This window comes from Narcine bancroftii, chromosome 11 (genome assembly GCF_036971445.1).
Source record: "Narcine bancroftii isolate sNarBan1 chromosome 11, sNarBan1.hap1, whole genome shotgun sequence".
In the NCBI taxonomy this organism is placed as follows: domain Eukaryota; kingdom Metazoa; phylum Chordata; class Chondrichthyes; order Torpediniformes; family Narcinidae; genus Narcine; species Narcine bancroftii.
In genome coordinates this window covers 78496837-78519630 of record NC_091479.1, presented here as the reverse complement: position 1 = coordinate 78519630, position 22794 = coordinate 78496837, and the positions used below count along the sequence as shown (strand labels likewise).

The 22794-nt window shown below is 42.0% G+C and overlaps 1 protein-coding gene across 11 annotated transcripts in view; it reads right to left on the bottom strand.

Annotated features, from left to right (window-relative positions):
• Positions 1-22794, bottom strand: part of LOC138745963 (voltage-dependent L-type calcium channel subunit alpha-1C-like) — a 488237-nt gene that overhangs the window by 444787 nt on the left and 20656 nt on the right. The window contains exon 1 of one of the 11 annotated variants that reach the window (XM_069903588.1): positions 58-316. The exons of the other annotated variants lie outside the window; for them this stretch is intronic. Coding sequence (XP_069759689.1) covers positions 58-106 — 49 coding nt within the window. The 5' untranslated portion in view covers positions 107-316. Of the gene's footprint in view, positions 1-57; positions 317-22794 lie in introns of those variants that run through there. 11 annotated transcript variants of the gene reach the window in all.

Below are 22794 nucleotides of genomic sequence, written 5' to 3'. Positions count from 1 at the left end.
ATTTGGGATGCTCGCTCTCCCCCCCCCCCCCCCCCCTTCCCCCCTTAACACTCTTACCTTGATGGTTTTCCTCGGGAATATACATTCTTTTGTTCTCATTCACCATTTAAATAGGCCAAATCTTTCTTCCACAGAAGCGATTTATTACCTGATCCCCATTATTACTATAAAACGCAAGGAACTGATCCTCTCTACCTCCCTCTTTCTCACAGCACATCCTGACTACATCCGGGGCTTCACGGAGAGCACATCACCCACATTCCAAGCTTGCTTCACTGCTCCGTGGAACGGCTTGTGTCTGAGAGTGTGTGTGCGCGCGCCCGAGAAGGGGGAGGGGGCTTGGGGCGGCTGGAGAGCCCGGGCAGCGCTCCCCGGGTTAACTCCTGTCCTTGACGAGCTGAGAGAATGAAGAGACGAGGGTTTAAAAGAAATGAAGCGGTGCGGGGCATTCTCTGCAAGAGCTGAAGGAGTTCTGCGAGCTGTCGCTCCTTCCTGACCGTTTCCAGATGTTGTTACGTGTAAAATAAACCCCACGCAAATTCTCCCCCCCCCCCCCCCACTTCTGTGCCTGGAAACAGTTTATGGAACCGTGACGTAAAATAAGCAAGTGAACAATGTCTCCAAAAGCCAAGAAAAAAAATATTAGTTTAAGCCACTAGCTTCAGTTGGCGTTCTGCTTGCTGTTCCTTCTTGCTTTGCGCACCGGTAGCGTGGAGCGGATGGGAGGCAAGCGAAAAGAAACGCTCCGGGCTCTTTCTTTGTACGGAGTCGATTGGTTGGTTCAGAATGTAAACATCACCTGCATTCATTTCGCATCGATCTTAAGAGAATGCCAGGCTCTTGATTTCGCTGTTGTCTTGTTGGTCGGTGGATTTAATAAAAAGGGAAGTCCAGATCTCGGGATCTGCTCCACAAAAACAATGACTCAAATCGTTCAGACCGACGTGTGGTCTAAGTCCCCCGATTCATTTGAAACCCTGACCTGATTCGCGTTGGGGCAATCGGGAAACTCAAGAAAACGACCCACAAATTGTGTTGAACAAAGATTTCAGGCCAATCTCCTATGTCTCGTCAGATTCAAACAAGTTTACTCGCTAATGTTTGGTTTGTTTTTGCAAGATTTTCCCTTACGAATAGAATTGTAGTCAAATCCGGTGGGTACGAATGTCGTATCTCAGGGTACTTTGGTGCATGTCTATTTGTGTTTTTACTTCAATAATCCGGAATAGCAAAAAAAAATACATTAGGATATCATGTTAGGTCAAAATAAACAGGATTGCAACTTTTATTTCATGCTAAATAAAACTTTTAGGCACGTTTGCCACATCCAATATTATGCAGTACGATTTTTCTCTTGTTTTATCCACTTGAAATTGAGTGCTAATTTAAAGTGTATAGGATTTGGGGTATTATTCCACCAGATTCATTTTTGATTTTTAAATGAAAGTACAGATGCAATCAGTCTTGCTACAGTATGAAGAGGAAAAACATAATATATAATGAATTGGAAAATATTCACAGATGGAAATAAAGCATAATACAAAACATGTGCTGATTCAGTAGTACCGCGGTGCTCTTGAAGCAGCAAGGGTTCAAGAACCAGACTCTTGTTCTATTCGGACAAAAAAGTTCTTAATCCCAGAGGTGCTGGGTTTGAGGCTTGGGTACTTTCTGCCTGTAGGTGGCAGCAAGAAGAGAGCATAGCCAAGGTGGATGGGGCTCTGTTCTAATGTTGGCGGCCTTTTGAGGCAGCGCTGGCCAGGAGGTCAATGTCTGTGATAGACTATTCTATTCTCTGTCTGCCACTTTCTTCATTCCTGGGCACTTCCAACTATGATACTGAAACCTTGAAGTAAGATGGCCACCATTTATACAGGAGACTCCATGAAATAATGAAGCGTTGAGAGACCTGGATTTAACTTTGACATCGTAGACCTATTCCGTGGAAAGGTTTTGTAGCCTTTCTACAACTCAACATTTTGATGAGTTTCTAGAAAAAAAATTACACACTGTGAGAAATTATGCTTACCTTAGTATTATGATTCCACGCAGTTTTATTAATGCAAATGTACCAAGGATCATGTTAAATTAGTTTGCTTATAAATTCTTTTATATTATCTCTTTGGCTTGGTTTCGCGGACGAAGATTTATGGAGGGGGTAAATGTCCACGTCAGCTGCAGGCTCGTTTGTGGCTGACAAGTCCGATGCGGGACAGGCAGACACGGTTGCAGGGGAAAATTGGTTGGTTGGGGTTGGGTGTTGGGTTTTTCCTCCTTTGCCTTTTGTCAGTGAGGTGGGCTCTGCAGTCTTCTTCAAAGGAGGTTGCTGCCCGCCGAACTGTGAGGCGCCAAGATGCACGGTTTGAGGCGATATCAGCCCACTGGCGGTGGTCAATGTGGCAGGCACCAAGAGATTTCTTTAGGCAGTCCTTGTACCTTTTCTTTGGTGCACCTCTGTCATGGTGGCCAGTGGAGAGCTCGCCATATAACATATTATAATCATTAATCAATAAACCGATAAACACAAGCCAATACATTTCAGTCCCAAACCTGAAAATGTATTAAATATAAGTAAATTTGTTCAATCTGGAGTACAAAACAAAGATCAGCAGGCATACCAAATAATGAAAATAAAATCAAGGAAAGAGAGGCAGATTGCCAAGAGAAGATCATAAAAATGCAGGAAATGAAAGAGAACAGAAAAAAAGGAGACAAAACCAAAGGAATCAACAAGTAGATTATTTTTGTTACTTTTCTGGAATGAGGACATTGTTGACAAGGATTGTATTAATTGTTTGTCTATAATTGCACTTGAGAAAGTGGTGATAAGCCACCTCATTGAACTTCCAGTGAAAGTACTCCCATTGTTGCAGAGGGAATTCCTGGTATTTGACCCAGAAACAATGAAGGAACATACCTATAATTCTAAATTGCGGTGACTTAAGGAGAAATTTGCCATTGATGATTTCTCTTGGCCACGAAACTTCTGGGTTTTTATACTCACCAACTAAGTATTCTGTAGGTAGTACGCACTGTAGCCACATTAGTGTTGGGAGTGAATTAGTTGGTGTTAATCAAGCAGACTATTTTGTCCTGGATGGTGGCATGCTTCTTGAATGTCATTGGAGCTGAACACATCCACAACTGTAAATTGGGCAGCACAGACTCGTGGGCTGAAATGGCCTGTAACCGTGCTGTATGTCTAAAATATATATTTTTTTAAATTGTTTTGTCACACTTTTGATTTGTGATGAACAGGATTTTAGCTGTCAGGTAGTGACACATTGCTGTAGGATATTGCAGCCTGCATTTCTTGGAATGATTTATTTTTAATTTTAATTTAGAGATACAGCGTGGTGGTAGGCCTGTCTGGCCCTTGTGCCCACACTACCCAAATACACCCATGTGACCAATTAAGCTACTAACCCCATCTATCTTTGAAATGTGGATGGAAACACAGAGAAAACTCACATAGACATGGAAAGAGCATACACACTCCTTACAGACAGCAGTAGATTCAAACCCAGGTCGCTGGTGCTCTAATACCATTTTGCTAACTGCTATGCTAGTCATGACTGATCTAGATTAGTCAATTGTGGTCAATTATGACTCCAGGAAATTGTTGGTAGGACACTCAACAATGGAAAACCTCTGAATATCAAGGGTAACTGGTTTGATTCTTTCATATTGGGGTTGGCTCTTACCTGGCACTTATGTGTTATGGATGTTATCTGCTATTTTTTCAGCCTCTGACCAAGTGTCTGTATCTTGCAGTGTGCAACTGCTTCATTTTCTGAAATGTTGTAAATTGAACTTACCCACTTCCAACACAATGAACGAAGCTGAGGTTGGATCTCTGCGGATCTCTTGCAACATGATTTCGTGTTAAGATCATTGATCTCCGTAAAACTACAACCATCTTTTTTATTCAACGTCTGAATCCAACTTGTTAAGAGGTTAGTCTTTGATTTCTATTGAGTTAGATTGTATGAGAAATCCTTGATGGGATGCTCTTTTTCAGTGGTAATGCACGTTCTTGATGCTATCTGTTCCTGGGAAGAACAGTTGACTTTAACCTCACCACTCTACTTCAGCTTTTGGGCCCATTTTGGCCAGGTTTGTGATGAGGTCTAGAACCATGTTGTCCTAATAAACCCCAAACTGAGTTTTGGTGAGTGAATTCTTTTTGAGAGCACTGAAAACAAACAAACCTTCCGTCACTTTGCTGATAATGGAGAACAGTTTTACTGAATTATATTCTGTTGGAATAAATTTGTCCCTTTTAGACAGTGGTTACCTGAGTGATTTTCTATATTTACAGTTAAATATTAGTTTTGTAACTATTGGAACAATCATCTTAACAAAGGCAAACTATAGAACCATAGAGATTTACAGAAGGGCCAACTTGTCCATGCAACCAAGGTGTCTACCCAAACCAGTCACTTTACCAGCATTCTGCCTATATCTGTCCAAATCTTCCCTGTCTGTGTACTGGTCTAAAATCTGTTTGGTACAGATCAAAGATCAGCTTTCTAGGTTGTGAGAACTTGGAAGAAAAGTTGACTTTCACCAAATTTAATCATTTGGAAATGCTTTAGCCTCATCTTTGTTAAGAATAGGAGTGTCGTCTCCTTCTCCTCCCTGTTTGAATTATACTGTATATACTCGTGTAAAAGTCAAATTTTCTAGATAATTTTTTAATGCTAAACTTATGGGGTCGACTATTACATGGAAACTACTTTTGAGGAGCTGAAATTCACACTAGAATCCAAAATACCACATCAGTAGCAGAAGACCAAATGATCTCTAAATAAATAAAGATCAAAAGCACAATGAATTAAAGTAATAATACAAAGTCTGTGCATCAAAACACACGTCCTGCCACAGGGGAGGTTGGGAAGGAGGTAAAGTAATTGCATTGTTGGAGGCGTCAGGTGCTCTAGTCTGTCTGGGGCTGGGTGGGAAATCCACGTTAAAGGTGTTGGGAATTCTAATCGGTGGGTGGCTGAGGCGAAAGTCTGCATTCAAGACATTGGGAGCAACAAAAGACAGGCTAAGGTGAAAGTTCATGACTGAGGCATCAGGCATTCTGGCATGCAGGCAGCCAGAGCCAAGGTGAAAGACTAGAGTTGACTTTTACACTAGATGTATGGAAAATTCCAGATTTCTGGCCAAAAATGGGGGATAGAATTTTACAAGAGATCTACTTTTACACAAGTATATTACAGTAATTTTCCACCACTATTCCCACAGATGGTGGTGAATATAAGCCCACTATGTGCAAACTACCAGAGGAAATGGTAGAAATGATACAATTGTAGTGTTTAACAGATTTTAGACCAGTTCACCGACAGGAAAGATTTGGACGGATACAGGCAGAATGCTGGTAAATGGGACTGGCTTGAGTAGAGACCTTAACTGGCATGGGACAAGATGACCATTCTGTAAAAACCTATGGTTCAATAGTTTGCTTTAGATACCACAGTTGTTACATATCTTGTCCAATGAAGTGTATGATTAATATCGTTCTTCCATTGTCTTGATCTCGGTAATTTCAATTATTGTAATGGCATTGAATATTTAGGGAAATCACACAAACTCTCTCCTGTTATAGATGGTCAGTAGTATGTTCCAAATGTTAATTGTCACAATATCCATTGTATAAACACCAAGCATCCAGTCACAGAAGGCTCTATGTTAGGTGCCTGCAGCAAGAATGCAGACCTCATGTTGGAGCAATAATTGACCAAGATGCTATGGATCCAGTGTCAAAACTAAATTATTCAAATGGACCACACTATCGAAGAAATTCTGAAGTATTTGTTTATTTAGAAGACTCGCTTGTTATCTGGAATCCATGCTATGTGACCATTGACATCGAAGTAGCAAGCCATGACATTGTAACTGATGATGGCAGTGTGTTTAGTTCTGTCATTAATGAGAATTTCCAGGTGTGAAGATTAAGGAAAATATCTGTTAACAAATTTTAGACTACTGACAATTTTTTAAATTTTCTTCATATAACATCTTTTATTGAAATATATAGTTGGGAGTCAAATATTCCTATTTTGGGAATGCAAGATGGTACAATCAAAGGAAAGGACGTGCCAATTAAATTGTGATGGATGGGATTTTAGGAGAGAGAGAGAGAGAGAGAGAGAGAAAAGCAGCTGTAGTTAAGGGTTAAGCATGCAAGATACTTTTTTCAAGCCTAAGGCCCAATAATCTAAGTGATCAGCATGGTGAATTCTATCTAAAGTCATTAAAGAATGTCATGTTTCAAGTTAAAAGAGTATTTTGCAAGGCAACGGCAAACTGAATTGATCATCCTTGGGCAGAAACCGGTCAGAGCTACATTTAAGGATTACAGTGTGTAGGGTACAACATACACAGGACCTATTTCAGTGCCATTTAATACATACCCTTTGTTATTTTATGTAACTTCTTGCATATTATTATTTGTAATGATAATATTTATATTATTTCATTCCTAGTGCCAAGCTAATCTTCCTCTCATCCCATTTTATTCTCCCACATTACCACCAATTTCCCCTGGAGTCTACTACTCACCTACACACTAACAGCAATTTACAGTACTATTTACAGTGTCCAATCAGCTACCAGCCCATACATCCAGGATGTTGGAGGAAACTCGTTCTCACAAGGTGAATGTGCAAGCTACACACAGGCAGTACCCAAGATCATGATTGAATCTGGGTCACTGAAGCTTTAAAGTAGCAGTTCTAGTAGCTGCACCATTGAGCCACCCTACTATTAGGTTTAAAATAGGAAGCCTATCTTAAACATAAGAAAGTATATATTGTTGAAGAAATATATTTATCTCGAATATTTAAACACAATATAAACAATCATGTGAAGAGGATTCAAACATCAAACACTTGTATACTTTGACATCTTTTCTACACTCGACAAGGTTTCAGATTTGTGACTACTCTTAAACTTGCAACAAAAGCAAAGTTCCGTCAGTAATGCAGCAAGCAGTTTCTTTTTCTTTGGCTTGGCTTCGCGGACGAAGATTTATGGAGGGGGTAAAAAGTCCACGTCAGCTGCAGGCTCGTTTGTGCTGACCAGTCCGATGCGGGACAGGCAGACACGATTGCAGCGGTTGCAAGGGAAAATTGGTGGGTTGGGGTTGGGTGTTGGGTTTTTCCTCCTTTGCCTTTTGTCAGTGAGGTGGGCTCTGCGGTCTTCTTCAAAGGAGGCTGCTGCCCGCCAAACTGTGAGGCGCCAAGATGCACGGTTTGAGGCGAGATCAGCCCACTGGCGGTGGTCAATGTGGCAGGCACCAAGAGATTTCTTTAGGCAGGCCTTGTACCTTTTCTTTGGTGCACCTCTGTCACGGTGGCCAGTGGAGAGCTCGCCATATAACACGATCTTGGGAAGGCGATGGTCCTCCATTCTGGAGACGTGACCCATCCAGCGCAGCTGGATCTTCAGCAGCGTGGACTCGATGCTGTCGACCTCTGCAGAGGTCAGCAAGCAGTAGTGAAGGACGTTAAGGAGGCAAGTGCTACTAAGTTGAATGTTTGCTGCATGAGTGATATGTAGAATTTTCCACTGAGGTTTGATGAGAAAAGAATGAGAGGACATTGGTTCAGGGTGAAAGTGAAATGTTTAAGGCGAAAAGTGAAATGTTTAAGGCGAACATAAGGAGGAACTTCTTCACTCAGAGGGCGGTGAGAGTGGTTTGAGTTACCAGTGGATTAGGGCTCGATTTTAATATTGAACAGAAATTTGGAGAGGTACATGGACAGGAGGGGTATGAAAGGCTATGGTTTGTGTGCAAGTTGATTGGGGGGGTGGGGGGGGGGAAACAAAACAGAAAAATAGTTTGGGACAGACTAGATGGATTGAAGACGTAGTTTCTGTTCTATGATTCTATGAATGCTACATTAATGTTCAGCTAAGAAATGAAGGCCCATTTGGACTAACAGGCTGATGTACCCTGTATATCTAGTATGATAACTTTTGCTCCCCACATCATAATGAAACTCTCTTTCCTCAATCCCTGTGTAGATGATCATTGTTCCACAAAGCAAAACATCAGTGCACTATTCGATAGAGTGTAGCAGCATACTAGAATGGAACAAGTTATAGGAATTTAAGTTTGCTTTAATTGTCATTAGCCATGTCATCTCTCTCATTTAAAAAAATCTTTATCAAATTGCAACAATTAGTATACGATCATCAGTGTGTATTTGGTAACTAAACTTCTGGTGGCAGTATACAATACTTGATTCACTTGGCTACATCTTTGCCCAAAATAATTTTCCTCATACGTGGACAGTTATTTTTGTGTTTTTGAAGCAACATGTGATTTCCATATTTTATGTATGTGGTGAACAAGTGTAGATTTTCAAAGCAGCCCCAATTTCCCAGTTTTACATATCCATATAACATCAGAAGGACCAATTTCACCAGGCAGTCAAATTTCCTTTGTGTCAGTTCTGCCCTTTACATGGAACTTGGGGAATTGAACATTGGTGTCTAAGAATATTTGCCATAGTACATAATAACTAACCAAGGCTTGATTGCACAAAAGTTATTTACAAATGGAAAGTAGCCACATTAATTGCATGACAGAAAATGAAGAAAAAGCCAAAGAGAAATCTATTAGGGTTGAAAATCTGTGAGCACTTTTCAGGTGCCTATTTTCTAGATTAAGAGTTGTATTTATGCTTTGTACTTTTTCTTACATTTATTGGAGTATATTCTAAAGGTTTCACCATCAACCAACCAAGTGCCCTGTATTAATGCTCTTTAAGAGCTATTGCATATAATACATTAGTATTACAAATCACTACACTTAGAATATACTGTTTGCTATGGAACACTTCAGAATGCAAAAGTTAAACAAATAAAGATATTAGCTCAATTATTATTGTAGAATAATTAATACTTTCCTGGCTGTGCTCTCATAACATTCATCCGTTTATGGAATAAAATTTCTTCCAATTATGTGTGGCAAATAGTTTCTGGAGTGACCATAAAAGGTCTTATTGACTTTTAAAATTGCTCAGTTGTTTGAAGAAATTATAAAATTAAGGAAATGTTGCATATTCTTCCTGGGAAAAGCTATGAAAGTGGGATTTTAAGTATGTCAGCAATAGGTCAGAAGTTAAACGATAGTCTCTGAGTCAGAAACTCCACAGGAGATGAGTATAATAAATGTATTTGACAGTACAATGCAGTGCTGAAGGAGAGCAACATTGAAGGATTCTCTTTTGAGTAAGATATTAAACTAAGACTCCATCTGAGCCATTAGATGAACATAAAATATTCAAAAGTTGATTTTTTTAAAGAACAATAAATTCTCCCTGGTGTTCGAGCCAAGTTAACTCTGAATATGTACCGAAAGGCAATGTTATAATCATTGATGGAGGCTGTTTGCAAGACTTTGCCTTGTTCAATTTGCCCTCTGTTTTTAGAATAAGCTTCAGGAAGTTACTTATTGATTTTAATGCATTGTGGGGATAATTGAAGGAGAGAAAATGTACAATATAAATAATCTTTCCTCTTTTTTCTTAATTAGAGTGAATTATACTGGTAATGGCTTGAGGAACAATTAGGTAACAGAAAAATTGAATGCAATGGTGAGCTTTATTGCCAGTGACGATTCAGCATGATTTATAATTTATGATGGACAGATTTGGGGGATCAGGGAATATGAATGTAACATTAAAATCAGAATTGTATTGTTTCACCATGAACAGTGTTTTCCCTTCATAAAATTAAAGAATATGTATTTGTCACAATCATTCTTTTGTCTGCTGGTATAAATTATGATACACTAATTGCCACATCAGTGCTGTGGTTCACAGATAAGGAAATATTCAACCAGTTAGGTTGTTTCCTTATGTATTGATGGTTAAATCTCATAGAATTTGTGAGAACATCAACCTAAGTTTGTTTAATTGACAAAGACAGCTAACTAAGATAATCAAGTTTAAAACAAAATCTTTTCTATCTTTGGACTCTCCTGGACAGCTCCTGTTTTGCACCCATTATAAATTATGAGGTCAATGCTCTGTAGCTGATATTGAAATTTGTTTTATTCCACATGGCCTGTGCTAATTGATCCACATTAGCTTTCCATTTACAGTGTTTCAGTTTTGGGTTTCACCTTTATTTTCCAATTCTTCTGAAGGTCTGTCCCTCCCTACCCTTGTTACACCCTCCAGCCTTAGAATGCACATATCTCTGTTTTTCTAACTCTGACCTTTTGCTCACTCCTGCTTTATTCTAATTGGGTTTGTTACCCAGAATCATACCAGAGAAATTCATGAATTAATAGTCAGAAATCAAGTTATACTCTTGCTTGAGTAGTTCTGGTGATGTGAACATTTTGTGCACATCGTTGAAATACCAAAGCACAGTCTGCCCGATGAAAGAAAACAATAATTGCAAGGCATCTTTAAAAACTACATTTTTTATTGTACTTTCAATCACCTTTTGCCAATTTTATTTGATAATTGCTCCTGTGATAGGCTTGAATTGTTTTAGTGTTGAAGAAGCATTAAAAAAAATGTTAGAACACAGAATAGTACACTCCCTTCAGACCACGATGTTTGGCCAACCTACATAAACCTACTTCAAAATAATCTAATTTTTCCCTGCCTCTCATTCATAGTCCTCTATTTTTCTTACATCCATGTGTCTTGAGAGATTTTTGAATGTCCCATCAACACCACTTCTGCCAATGTATTCCAGTCCCTACTGCTTTCTGTATTTAAAAACCTACCCCTGACATCTCCCATAAACTTTCTTCCACTCACCTTAAACACATATCCTCTGGTATTTGCTATTGTCACCGAGGGAAATGGTGGTGGCTGCCCACCCTATGTATGCCCCTCATAATCTTAAATTACTCTTATTAATTCATCTGTCAGCCTTTATTGCTCTAAAAAGAAGGCCCCAGTTTTTTCAATAAGAGATGTTCTCCAATCCAGGCACCATCCTGGTAAATCTCCTTCACCACTTCTCCAAGGCATCTGCATCTTTCCTGTAATGAGATGTCCAGAAATGAAGAAAATACTCAGTGTGGTCCAACCAGAGTTTTATCAAGCTGCAACATTACCTCACGGATAAATCCCTCAATTAATGAAGGCCAACACAACACCAACATATGGATTCCAAGGTGCGCAGGGCGCTCGCACGAAATTACTCCCTTCAACTACAGTCTTGGTTGGATTGTTCTTTAATCTGCAGATTGGGTTACTTTCATTCACCGCTACTACTGAAATGCCATTCAGGAGTCGGTGACAAAAGTCTCCCCGAAAAAGCTACTATACATTCTCTTTTATCCTGATCCGTAGCGTACTGTATAATGTTACACCAATCATAAAAGACCTCATCTTTTAATATCTTTTAGTTCCTCGCATATACAAAGTATCTCTAAGTTAGTACGCTTGTTGTATAATATTTTACCGATCATAAGACCTCAGCTTATCAATATCTAGTAGCTAGTTTCTCGCATATGCAAAGTCTCAGGGTGCCAATCAGTGCAGGTGCGTATCAACAAATGCTCTATTGTTCTTTCAGATGTTGCTGCGACCTTCATTGCTTTCAGACATATTCTGTGTGTCAGCTTTTTGCTAATTTATTCCTCCTGATGTTTTCCCATTATGTTGCAAAGCCCGACTACACTAAACTAGCCCCTAACTCTACCTACAGTTTAGCCAACTTCCTCAGACATGCCATAAACCTTAACCATCCTATCAACTTGCGTGGCAACCTTGAGGAATCAATGGACCAGACCCCAAGATTTCTCTGATCCTCCACACTGTTAAGAATTTTGCCATTAAACATGTGCACCACCTTCAAGTTAAAAATGTGGCTGCAGATGGAAAATCTCTTCTGTGGATGCTCACAATGAAGTTGTGTCCTTAATGGATCAACTCTAAATAGTATCTCTTCAAATCTTGTGCAAGATGCAATTCTTCAGAAAATATGTTTCAAAGTTGTTGAATAAGAATCAGAATTTATTGTCATAAACATACTATGAAATCAGTTGTTTTGTGGCAGCATTACATGTGCAAAAATATTGCTATAAATTACATTTAAAAATACAGTAAATAAATTTGTTCAAAAAGAAAAGGAAGTGAGGTAGTATCTGTGGTTCATTGTCCATTCAGAAATCCGAAGTGATTTTACGTCACAGGGGATTCATCTTCGAGCTCCTGTACGTCCTTCCTGATGATAACAGTGTGAAGAGGGCGCGGTCTGGGCAGTGAGGGCTTTTGAGAATAGAGGCAGCTTTCTGAAGACACCCACTTCTTGTAGATGTCCTCGATGGAGTGAAAGCTGATACCTATCATGCTGCTGGATGAGTTCACAACTCTCGGTAGTCTTTACCTGTCCTGTGCATTAGCACCTCCATACCAGACAGTGATACAACCAATCAGAATGCACCCCAGGGTACACCTGTAGAAATTAGTAATAGTCTTTGGTGACATAACAAATCTCCTCAAATTCCTCATGAAGTATAGCCGCTGATGAGTCTTCTTTATGATTGCATCAACGTGGAAGGTGCTGCAAGTTGCAGGACAGATCCTCGGAGACATCGACATCCAGGAATTTGAAGTTCTTAACCCTTTCCATTGCTGATTCCTCGATGAGAACTGCTTTGTGATCTCCTGAAGCCCATAATCCACTCCTTAATTTTTCTAATGTTGAGTGCAAGGTTGTTGTGACACTACTCAACCAGCTGATCTAACTCCCTCCTGTACATTTCCTCACTGTCATCTAACAGCAGCCAGCTTGTTTATTTCCACCATCGGACTGGGTTTGCTGCTTGAAAAGGTGCAGGGCAGATCACCGCCAGGCATTGTGGTCCCACCGATGGTGGTAGTAGCAGCTCTGCCTTGACAGGTTTGTCACTGTGCTCACCACGTTGTGGCTGGACCCCTGCGATGGCCGCCGAGGGGACACACGAGGTGGCCGAGGGTTGTGTTGTTGCTCCCGCTACACAAATGGGCTGCACATGGACGGAGTCGGGTCACGGAGTACGGAAGAGCCGGTCTGCTTCTCTTGCCACGAGGTGCGGTTCGGCAAAGTCCATGTTGGAGATGGCAGAGGCAATGTGCTCCGACAACTTGGAAAGGAACAGGGCCTCAAACAGGAAGCACTTTGTGTGTCCGTCTGCAAGGGTCACTAGCTCCTGCATCAGTTCTGAGGGGTTGCGATCATCTAGGCCCTGCATGTTAAGCAAGCGACTGGCCCGTTCATGCCGACTAAGTTCAAAACCATTTTAACATCGTGTACTTGCTGTCCACAGATGGGTTGTTGACAAACCGAGTGACACTTTCTGCTGTGGCGGGGTCCAAGGTGCTGACCACGTGCCAGAACTTCGTGTCCTTGGCTGTTATTCCTCGCAGGGTGAACTGAGATTCTGCAAGTTGCAGCCAGCTGAGTGGCTAGTTTGCCCAGGATGGCGGCAGGTGTACGCTTATGACGTAAACTGCCACGGGAGATCTGTTGGAGGTGGCCACTTGGGTTGTGGATGAGTCAGCAGGATTCCTCTTGCTGTGTGTTGTGGGTTCTAAAAACTTTAGAACCTGTCAAGGCAGAGCTGCTGAAATAAAAACTGTCCACACCAAGCCCGACATTTACTTATGTCATTTATTCAAACCACCTTTTAAGGGGAGGTGACAGGCTCATGGGACTGATGTCATAAAGTTGCTGTGAGGCCTGGACATTCCTCTGGCAACACGGTCCTACAGCCTGGAACTTCTGCTCAGTGGGGGGAAAGCCCCTGTGTCCTGACACGCTGGCTCTCCGCTATGACAATTTGGCCCATCGTGTGTGGGGTTGACCCGGCCCACTAAATGACAAACAAATAATATGCTGATGGTCACTTTCAGAATGGCGACATTCTAAAAATCAGCAAAATACCTACAGTATTGATTGATTGCCTGTATGATTTATTACCAACATTCTAAGGATTATTTCTTTGGTTACAAAACTGTGGGAATTGTGTTCTCATGATCACTATATTGTTGACATGAGGGGCTACAATGATCGAGTGACCTACAATATTGCTATGTCTGTTATTTCATTGGTACTGTCCAATAGATACTTAATATAATAAGTCATTGGTTTTAAGAGCTTTCGAATAACTAGAAATAATCTAGACAGTTACATGCACAGAAAATATGCTGTTCTCCTATGCTGCTTTGTATTCATACCAAGATACTTCTGCAGGTATGTTGTGAAAAGTGTGCTGACCAGCTGCATCGTGGCCTGGTATGGGGGAACAAAAACTTTTGAGCAGGAAGTCATGCAAAAGACAATGGACACAGCCCAGTACATCACAGGCTAAACTCTCCCCACCATTGAGAAAATCTTTATGGAACGCTGCTGATGGAGATTTGGTGCAATCATCAGGATTCACACCACCCAGGACATGCTCTGTTCTCGCTGCTGCCATCAAAAAATATAGGTGCCACAAGACTCATACCACAGGTTCATGAACAGTTGTTACCCATCCATCATCAGACTCCAAAATAACAAATTCAATTATAAACTCATGTAAGGACTCCTACTTTGCACATTATATATTACTGATTTTTTTCCTGTATTTCTACAGTTTATTTACATTCTTTATTTGTTTACATTTTTCTCTTTTGCATACTTATCTTTTTTTGAGTACAGTTTACTGATAAGTCAAGATTCTGCCTGCAGGAAAAAGAATCTCAGGGTTACCTGCGTACGAACTCAGACAATAACTTCAAACTTTGAGATAATTAGTTTACTGATAGTTTTCATGTTCAGTGAAAACCATCTATACAAGATATAGTTTTTTAAAAAATTATTATTTAATACCAATGAGGTATAAACATGAATCATAAGATAATGTAAGCTTTCACATTGCTCTTCTTGCATATATGGCCAAGCTCAAACAGAAAAGCTCAAAATCAGCTTGTAATATTTATTGTCTGATAGTGTTTGCATCACAAATATGTAATCAAGCAAAAGTTTTCAACTGTTAATTGCTATTGGTGTACAATCTTTTGGAGAGTTAATCCACGTAGACTCAATACCAAACACCACTTTAAATCTATTCCACTTTGGATACTTCATTTATTTGATGTGTTGTTTTTCTCAGGGGATGATTTAATGCCTCTTGAAGATAATTGACCTGAGGCCTAGATTAATGACCCACGATTGTCTTCCACAACTCTACATAGCATTGTGGGTGACAATACATTTTTAACAGAAGCTGAAACCACCTATGACAGGACAAGTGAAAAATTATATCCAACAGCACATGCAGCTGCCTTTGCAAGATTTGTACAAGTAAACGAGCATGATATTCCCAATCCCCTGCAAGCTGTAGAATAACACTCTTTTTCATAGTTATGAAGGTCACTGTCTATGTCAACATTTATAATCATGCCTAAAAGCACCTGAATTACAGACGCCGGACAGATTGAACTTGTGAGGTTTTGTGTTACCCTTTCTGATTGGTCAAGAACAATAATTGCGTCTGAACGTGATATGTGTTGCGTGTAGCTAAGCTTCATTAAATGCACCAAAAGATATAACTATGCCATGCTCAATTTCACATAGTCCACAGGTTTCTTAACAAGAAATTCATATATTCACAAATGAAAGGTTCCAATATATTAACCTTTCACTCTCTATTGGAAAGTGCTACTTGATAATATGACTCTGGGATTGTGTTAAATTGTTGTTTTCCTGGTCCTCAGGACATGCTCCCCCCAGTACCATTCACATCCAGTGGTGTTAACCTATGGTGGCAATGGGGTCCCTCTCTGGTCTGTGGTGCCTATGCCTACAAGTTACAACAGTTTTTCAGTTACTCTCTTTGCCTTGGTCTGCAAAGGTAGAAACTGCATAAACGACTGAGAATGCATTACATTCTCTCGTTCTTTGATAGCTTTGTGACCATGATTTCATGGGAATTGAGGGAGTAATGTACAAAGTACGTTACTGAGTTAGTGACTGAATGAACGTGTTAGTGTAATTATGGAACGTGTGTGTGTATAAGTCAGATGGTGAAGACTATGAAGAGGCTCTGTGTGCACATACATATTTGTATGCATATGAGAAAGTATGTAATGAATCCATGGAGACAATTTGTTATATACATGTTGAACAGTGGATTAGAGAGTGCATGCGGTTGAATGAGGAAGTGAGTGTTAATGTAGCAGAGTGTGACTGTATCTGAATCAAAAGACAGTAGATGTTCTTAAGAAGTTTTATTTGCAGATAACTGATCACCATGTATCTGGTGAAATTATGGTACTTGCCGTCTTGGTCTGCAGATCGAGGAGTTTCACTCCTTGCAGAGATATCCCATAGCAAGTTTCTGCTAGTCTAACTCTGCAAGATCTTTTCAGCCTCCTTGCACAGAGCTTTCTTGTGGGTCATTTGCTGCATTAACACTGAAACTTTCACTGAAACTGGAAGCATGCACCCTGATGCACGATCAATTATGCAAAGACTGAAGTTACTGGAACTGAAGGCTTTTATTAACAAGAGATGGACATGATCACTTCTTTTGCTGGCTCTCCCTGACCCAGAATTGTGGCAGGATTGTGGTATGACAGCCTTTATGGGGGATAAAGGGGAGGACTCAGGAACCAGCCAGTGAAAGCAGGGTCAAACATATATACAAAAGTGGTTTCAGTACATTCACCACCCTCTTTTAAAAGAAGTCCGGGCTGGGGGTGGTGTTGTAGTTAGGTGACCTCATAAGTTCAATCTGGCATTGTGACCAGCATGCCCCAGTCCAGGGTCTGTGGTGATCTCCATTGGCTGTGGCTGCACCATCTTGGTTGCCCCAGCTAGGGTGCTCGGTTGAGCTGGGAGGGTGGGAGAGTGTGTGTTGGCTGCTGGGTTGGCCGAGGTGGTGAGGGTAGGGGTCTGAGGCCCTGGAGAACTGGGGGGTGTACCTGTCGGCTGGTTGGGGAGAGGGGGTCCAGATGCCCCCATGAATGCCAGGTGCCGGATTGATCCTGTGTCTTCGCATCCATCTGGGAATGCCATGTAAGTGTACTGTGGGTTAGCGTACAGAGGGTCAGACTTATGGGTCCTCACATGCTTGCGAAGTAGGCCGGCCCAGGGAACATTAGCCAGGTGGGTAAGATAGTTCCTGATGACGATCTCCTGGGGAATGTAAAAAGTCTATTGAAGTGTCTTGTTGGTGGCTGTACACAGGTGGGACCAGATAGCATGGAGGGCCTCTTGGAAGACTTCTTGCCAGTAAGGGACTTTAAGGCCAGTAGTTCTGCCTTCCAGACCGTGCAATTCTCTCGCTCCACCTGGCCATTCCCTTTAGGGTTATAGCTGGTGGTCCGGCTAGAGGCAATGCCCTAGGACAGTAAATATTGATGCAGCTTGTTGCTCATGAAAGACTAACCCCTATCGCTGTGGACATAGCAGGGGTATCCGAAAATGGTGAACAGGTTGTTCAGAACCTTTATGACGGTAGCTGCAGTCATGTCCAGGCAGGGGATGGGAAAGGGGAACTGCAAGTACTCATCAATGATGTTGATGAAGTACACATTGTGGTTCGTGGAGGGTAGGGGGGGGCCCTTTGAAATTAATTCAAAGGGGGTGAGTGGCCTTGATCAGGTGTGATCTGTCGGGCTGGTAGAGCATGGTTTGAAATCCATGCAGACTTGGCAATTTTGGTCAGTGTCCTGATGCCCTAAATGCAGTAGGGGAGATTACAGACCTCGATGAAGTGATAAAAAATGGGTGATCCCGGGGTGGCAGAGGCCATGGTGCAGTGCCTGCAATAGGTCCACCAGTGAGTGCATTGGCACATGTCCCTTGAGACAGAGCATCAGCGGGCTAATTGTGTTTTCCGGATCAGTACAGTATGTCATAATTGTAGGTGGAGAGCTCAATTCTCCCCCTCAGGATTTTATCATTTTTGATTTTACCCCGCTGCTGGTTGTTGAACATGAAGTCGACTGCCCGTTGGTTAGTCAGCAGGGTAAAATGCTTACTGGCAAAGTAATGCCTCCAGTGCCGTACTACTTCAACGATAGCCTGGGCCTCTTTCTCGTTGGAGGACTGCTGGATCTTAGGGCCTTGGAGGTGCGCAAAAAAATGTCACTGGCCTGCCCGCCTAGTTAAGTGTGGCGGCCATGGCCAATGCATTGCTCTCCACCTGGAATGGGATGGACTCATCCACTGCATTCAACGTTGCCTTTGAAATGTCGGCTTTGATACAGTTGAATGTTTTGCGGACTTCTGCCAACGGGGGAGAATGGTGGCCCTGATGAGGGGATGAGCTTTCTCTGTATAGCTGGGAACCCACTATCTATAATAGGAGAAAAACCCAGGCACCTTTTTAGGACCTTGGAGCAGTGGGGGAAGTGGGAGTTCTAACAGTCAGGGTTGGGGCTGATGACTCCATTCTCCACAACACAGCCTAGTATAGCCAGGCAACATGTGCTGAAGACACACTTCCCTGTGTTGTATGTCAGATTGAGGCATTTTGCAGTGTGGAGGAACTTTTGGAAGTTCTCATCATGGTCCTGCTGGTCACAGCCGAAGATGGTGATGCTATCAAGGAATGAGAAACCCCGTGTTTGTCCACCATCTGATCCATCTCCCTTCGGAAACAGACACCCCATTCGTGACCCCCAAAAGGGACTCTCAGGAAGTGATACAGTCAACCGTCTGCCTCAAAAGCAGTGTTCTGCCAGTCCTTGGGGCGAATGGGGAGCTGGTGATAAAGTAGACTTGAGGTCTATGGTCAAGAACACCCTCTATTGGGCAATCAGGTTCACCATGTCAGATATGTGGACCTGTTGATAGTCTGGGAAAGTCTGGGAATCCAATGTTTCTCCCCAATCTTCACTACAACGACTTGGGCTCTCCAGGGGCTCGTACTCTGTTCTATCATCCCCTCAGCGAGGAGGCGTCTCACCTCAGACTTAATAAATGCCGTCTCTAGCACTATATAGTCAAACTTTAGTGGCGACAGACTTTCAGTCTGGGGTGAGGTTAGCGAATAGAGTGGGGGGTGGAGGGGGAAATCCAGAGCATGGAGAGGCCACATATCGAATTCAGTGATTGGGATTGGGGCTGTTGATTGGCTCTGTGAGACTGGGGCTGCTGGTCGGCCATGTGGTGATGGAGGGGAAGGTGGTCCATAAACTGTTCATTACAGACCGTGAGAGGAGGATGGGGTGCATCTCATTGAACAATGAATTGTACAACTCTTTAAGTTGGACTGAAAGTCTAACCCCAGTAGGACAGGGACGCAGAGCTGTGGCAGTACTAGGAGCTCGATGTCACAATATACCATGCCTTGGATAGTCAGTGTCATAGTCCAACTGCCACGAACTTTAGCTGATTTGGATTGGGAGGCTAGGGAGATGCTTTACCTCTTGGGCTGCACCCCAAGGGAGTAGTGCTGTACAGTGCTTGGGTGAATGAAGCTCACCGTGCTTTCACTGTCGAATAGGCAAGTATTGGGGCGGCCGTTTACCTGGATGTCCATCATGGCTCTAGAAAGTTGGCGTGGTCTGCATTGATCCAAGGTTACCAATGCCAGTGTCAGCTCATTGTCTGAGGAGTTCCATTGGCTGCCGGTGGTCCAATAAGATAGTGGCCCCCATGGTGCACATGCAGCCCGGTCATCTTTCGCTGAAAGGGAAGAGGGGAAGGATGGAAATGATGTCACCACGATCAGTGATCTCCACGCACAGGTGTTCCAGGTCCCCGGAAGTGGCGGTAGAAATGACTGCATTAAAGATGGCGGCCCCCGTTCACACAAGGTGTTGCTGGGCTTGGGGACTTGCTTAGACTTGCAGACTTTCGCAAAGTGTCCCTTTTTTCTGCAGTTGGAGCAGACAGCATCCTTGATAGGGCAGCGTTTCCTCAGATGCTTGCCCTGCCCACAGAAGTAGCACTGCTGCGGAGGTCAGTTCAGGGTGGGGGATTTGTGATCTTGTCTCCCAAGATGGCGGCGTTATGTCCCCCACAAGGCGGCTGCGTGTTCGCTGGAGAATGATTCTGCATTGTGAATTGTTGATTGTTTGAGGTAGGCTTGAGTAGCCTCTGCCTCACGTAATGGGAATGGATGTCTGCTATACTGGCGTCTCTGATCTGCAGCTGGGTGTGCTCTTCTGCACTCACAGCCTGGCAATTGCCCTCGCAAGCTCCTGCAGGGTTCTGACAAAGTCATTAAATGTTTCCCCGGATCACTGCCTGCGCAAGTGGAGTACGTGCCGTGCATAGACTTCATTCACCTTGTACTGGTCTTTCAGGGTGTCCCTGATGTCTCTATAAGTCTGGCAGTCCTGGACCATCCAGTAGACTTGGTGCTGATGTATGAAAATAGAAGATGGAGCTTGTCTTCATTGTCCTGGATCACAGCTTCAAAGGCTGCGAGGAATCTTTCGAAACAGCGATGCCAGAAAGCAAATTTGTCGGCTGCTTCGGGTTCTCTCGGGGACAATTTCTAGGTGATCCAGCTTCAAGTGTTTGTCCATGTTCTGAAGAAACAAAGTCTTGCTAATAAAATTGATGCATGATCAATTATGTAAAGACTGGAGTGACTGGCACTGAAGGCTTTTATTATCTAGAGATGGACAGCATCCCTTGAGTTGCTGGCTCTCCCTGACCCGGACTCGAACTGGGGGCAGGATTGTGGCATGACAGCCTTTATGGGGGAATAAAGTGGAGGAGTTATGAGAGCAGGGTCAAACATAAATGGTCATATCATTTACATATTCAATAATGGTTTCACCACACACCCTACACTTATCTCTGACAACAGCAGCAATTATTTATGCAATGCCATTCTGCACGCAATCACCATTATAGTATGTGTATCCCTTTAAGGGCTTACATATGATATTGAAGCACTCCAGCTAAGGTCCACAGCTGTGCAATATTGAAATATGGCAATTAACGAGTGAGAAGTGAAACAAATAAAAAGCAACAATACAGAACTATGTGGTAATCGTAATATTTCATAAGCACCAGGCAGAAGATAAAATCTGACCATCACTTTTGAAAATAGCACTAAAATACCATATACTAATGGTTTATTGCTTCAAAATTAGACCTGAGAAAAATGTTAGGCTCATGGCCATTATAAAAGCCATTAGCTCTATGTAGTTTAACTAAAATATGTACAATTTTTAAAAAACCATTGAAAACGTCAGCACTTCCAACAACAGGTTACATTTTCAGCTAATTCATTAATCTTGGTTTTTAAACTGTCGTGATATATCAGATGCATGCTAAGATTATATAGATATTTCCCTTCCAGACACTAAATTGAATCTCCTGTCAATATTCCTGATTAACCAGATCAACCAAATTGATTTTCTGAAAAAAAAATGAATACCAGTTCAAAGAGCAACATAACAGATTTTAGTTATAAGGATCCAACATTTCTATTCAAGTAAAGGATCCCTGTGTGTGTGAGAGTGGGGACTGAAGGCGGGATGAGGAAACTGTGGCAGTGTGGTTCGGAGAGTCATTCAAAAGGAGGGAAAGAAGAGAAATGTCATTGTAATTGAAGAGAGTGGAAAAATGACAATATCTGTAGTATGGATAAAGAGAACCAAAGGCTGCATCGCCCACCTGATGCCCAGTTTCAGGACATCTCATCTGTCCTGCAGATAAATTTGGAGAGGGAAAGGAAAGATCCAGTTGCCACGATCCATGTAGTACCAATGATGGAAGTGGAAGAAGGAAAGAGATTCTGCTGAGAGAATCTGAGCAGAGAGGGACCAAATTTAAAAGAAAACAGAACTAAAAAGGTAATAATCTCTGATTGCTACTTGAGTTGCATGTAAATTGGAACAAGGTCAATAAGTTAGGGAGTTAATTGCATGCTTAAAGGTTGGTGTGGGAGGTGGGTTTGAATTTGTGCAACATTGACACCATAATTGGGGAAGCTGTGACGAGGACCTGGCGAATGGCATTTCTAAAGCTGTGGCAGAGTTTTTGTAAAAGTATGGGTAAAATGAAAGGGGAGAATATTGGAGAGGTTATTGAAGTCTTCAGAATAAAAAAAGAACAAAGTTTAGAAATGCACGAAAAAATATCCTCAGGCAACATGGAAATAAATGTGAGAAGAAGACTGGTGAATTCAGAACTGAAAATAAGGTCAAAGAGGTTAAAGTACAGTTAGCAATAAGCAGGTACAATGTTTGGACATCATAGAGTCTTGGCTGAATGTGGATCATTTCTGGAAGTTAAGCATCCAAGGATACACACCCTATCAAACAGACAGGCAATAGAGCAGAGAGGGTGTGGCATCTCGGCATGTTTTAAAAAAAATAATAAATCAAAATCTTAGCAAGAAGGGACTTTGGATTAGAAAATCTAGAATTCTTAGGAGCAGAGTTGAGAAACTGAAAGGGTGATAACACCCTCATGGGAGAAATATCTGGCAGGATGGGGATACAAATTAAAACTGGAGTTAGAGGTAGCAGGTAAGAAAGGCGATGTTGTGATGATCACGGGAGACTGCAATATGCAGAGAGTCTGGGAAAATCCAGATTGGCACTGGATCCCAGGAGAAGGAATTTTTATAATGCCTACAAGATGGCTTTTTTGAGGAGCATGTGGCATTACTGGTGGCACTACTGTGGCATTCTTCTCCCGCACGTTACGCGGACCTGAACTTAAGCATCCTGCCATTGAAAAATAAGCCCAGGCTATTATTGAAGCTGTTCGCTACTGGAGACACTTTCTAGCCGGCAAAAAATTTACTCTTGTCGCTGATCAGAAATCTGTAGCCTACATGTTCAGTACTCGACACAAAAG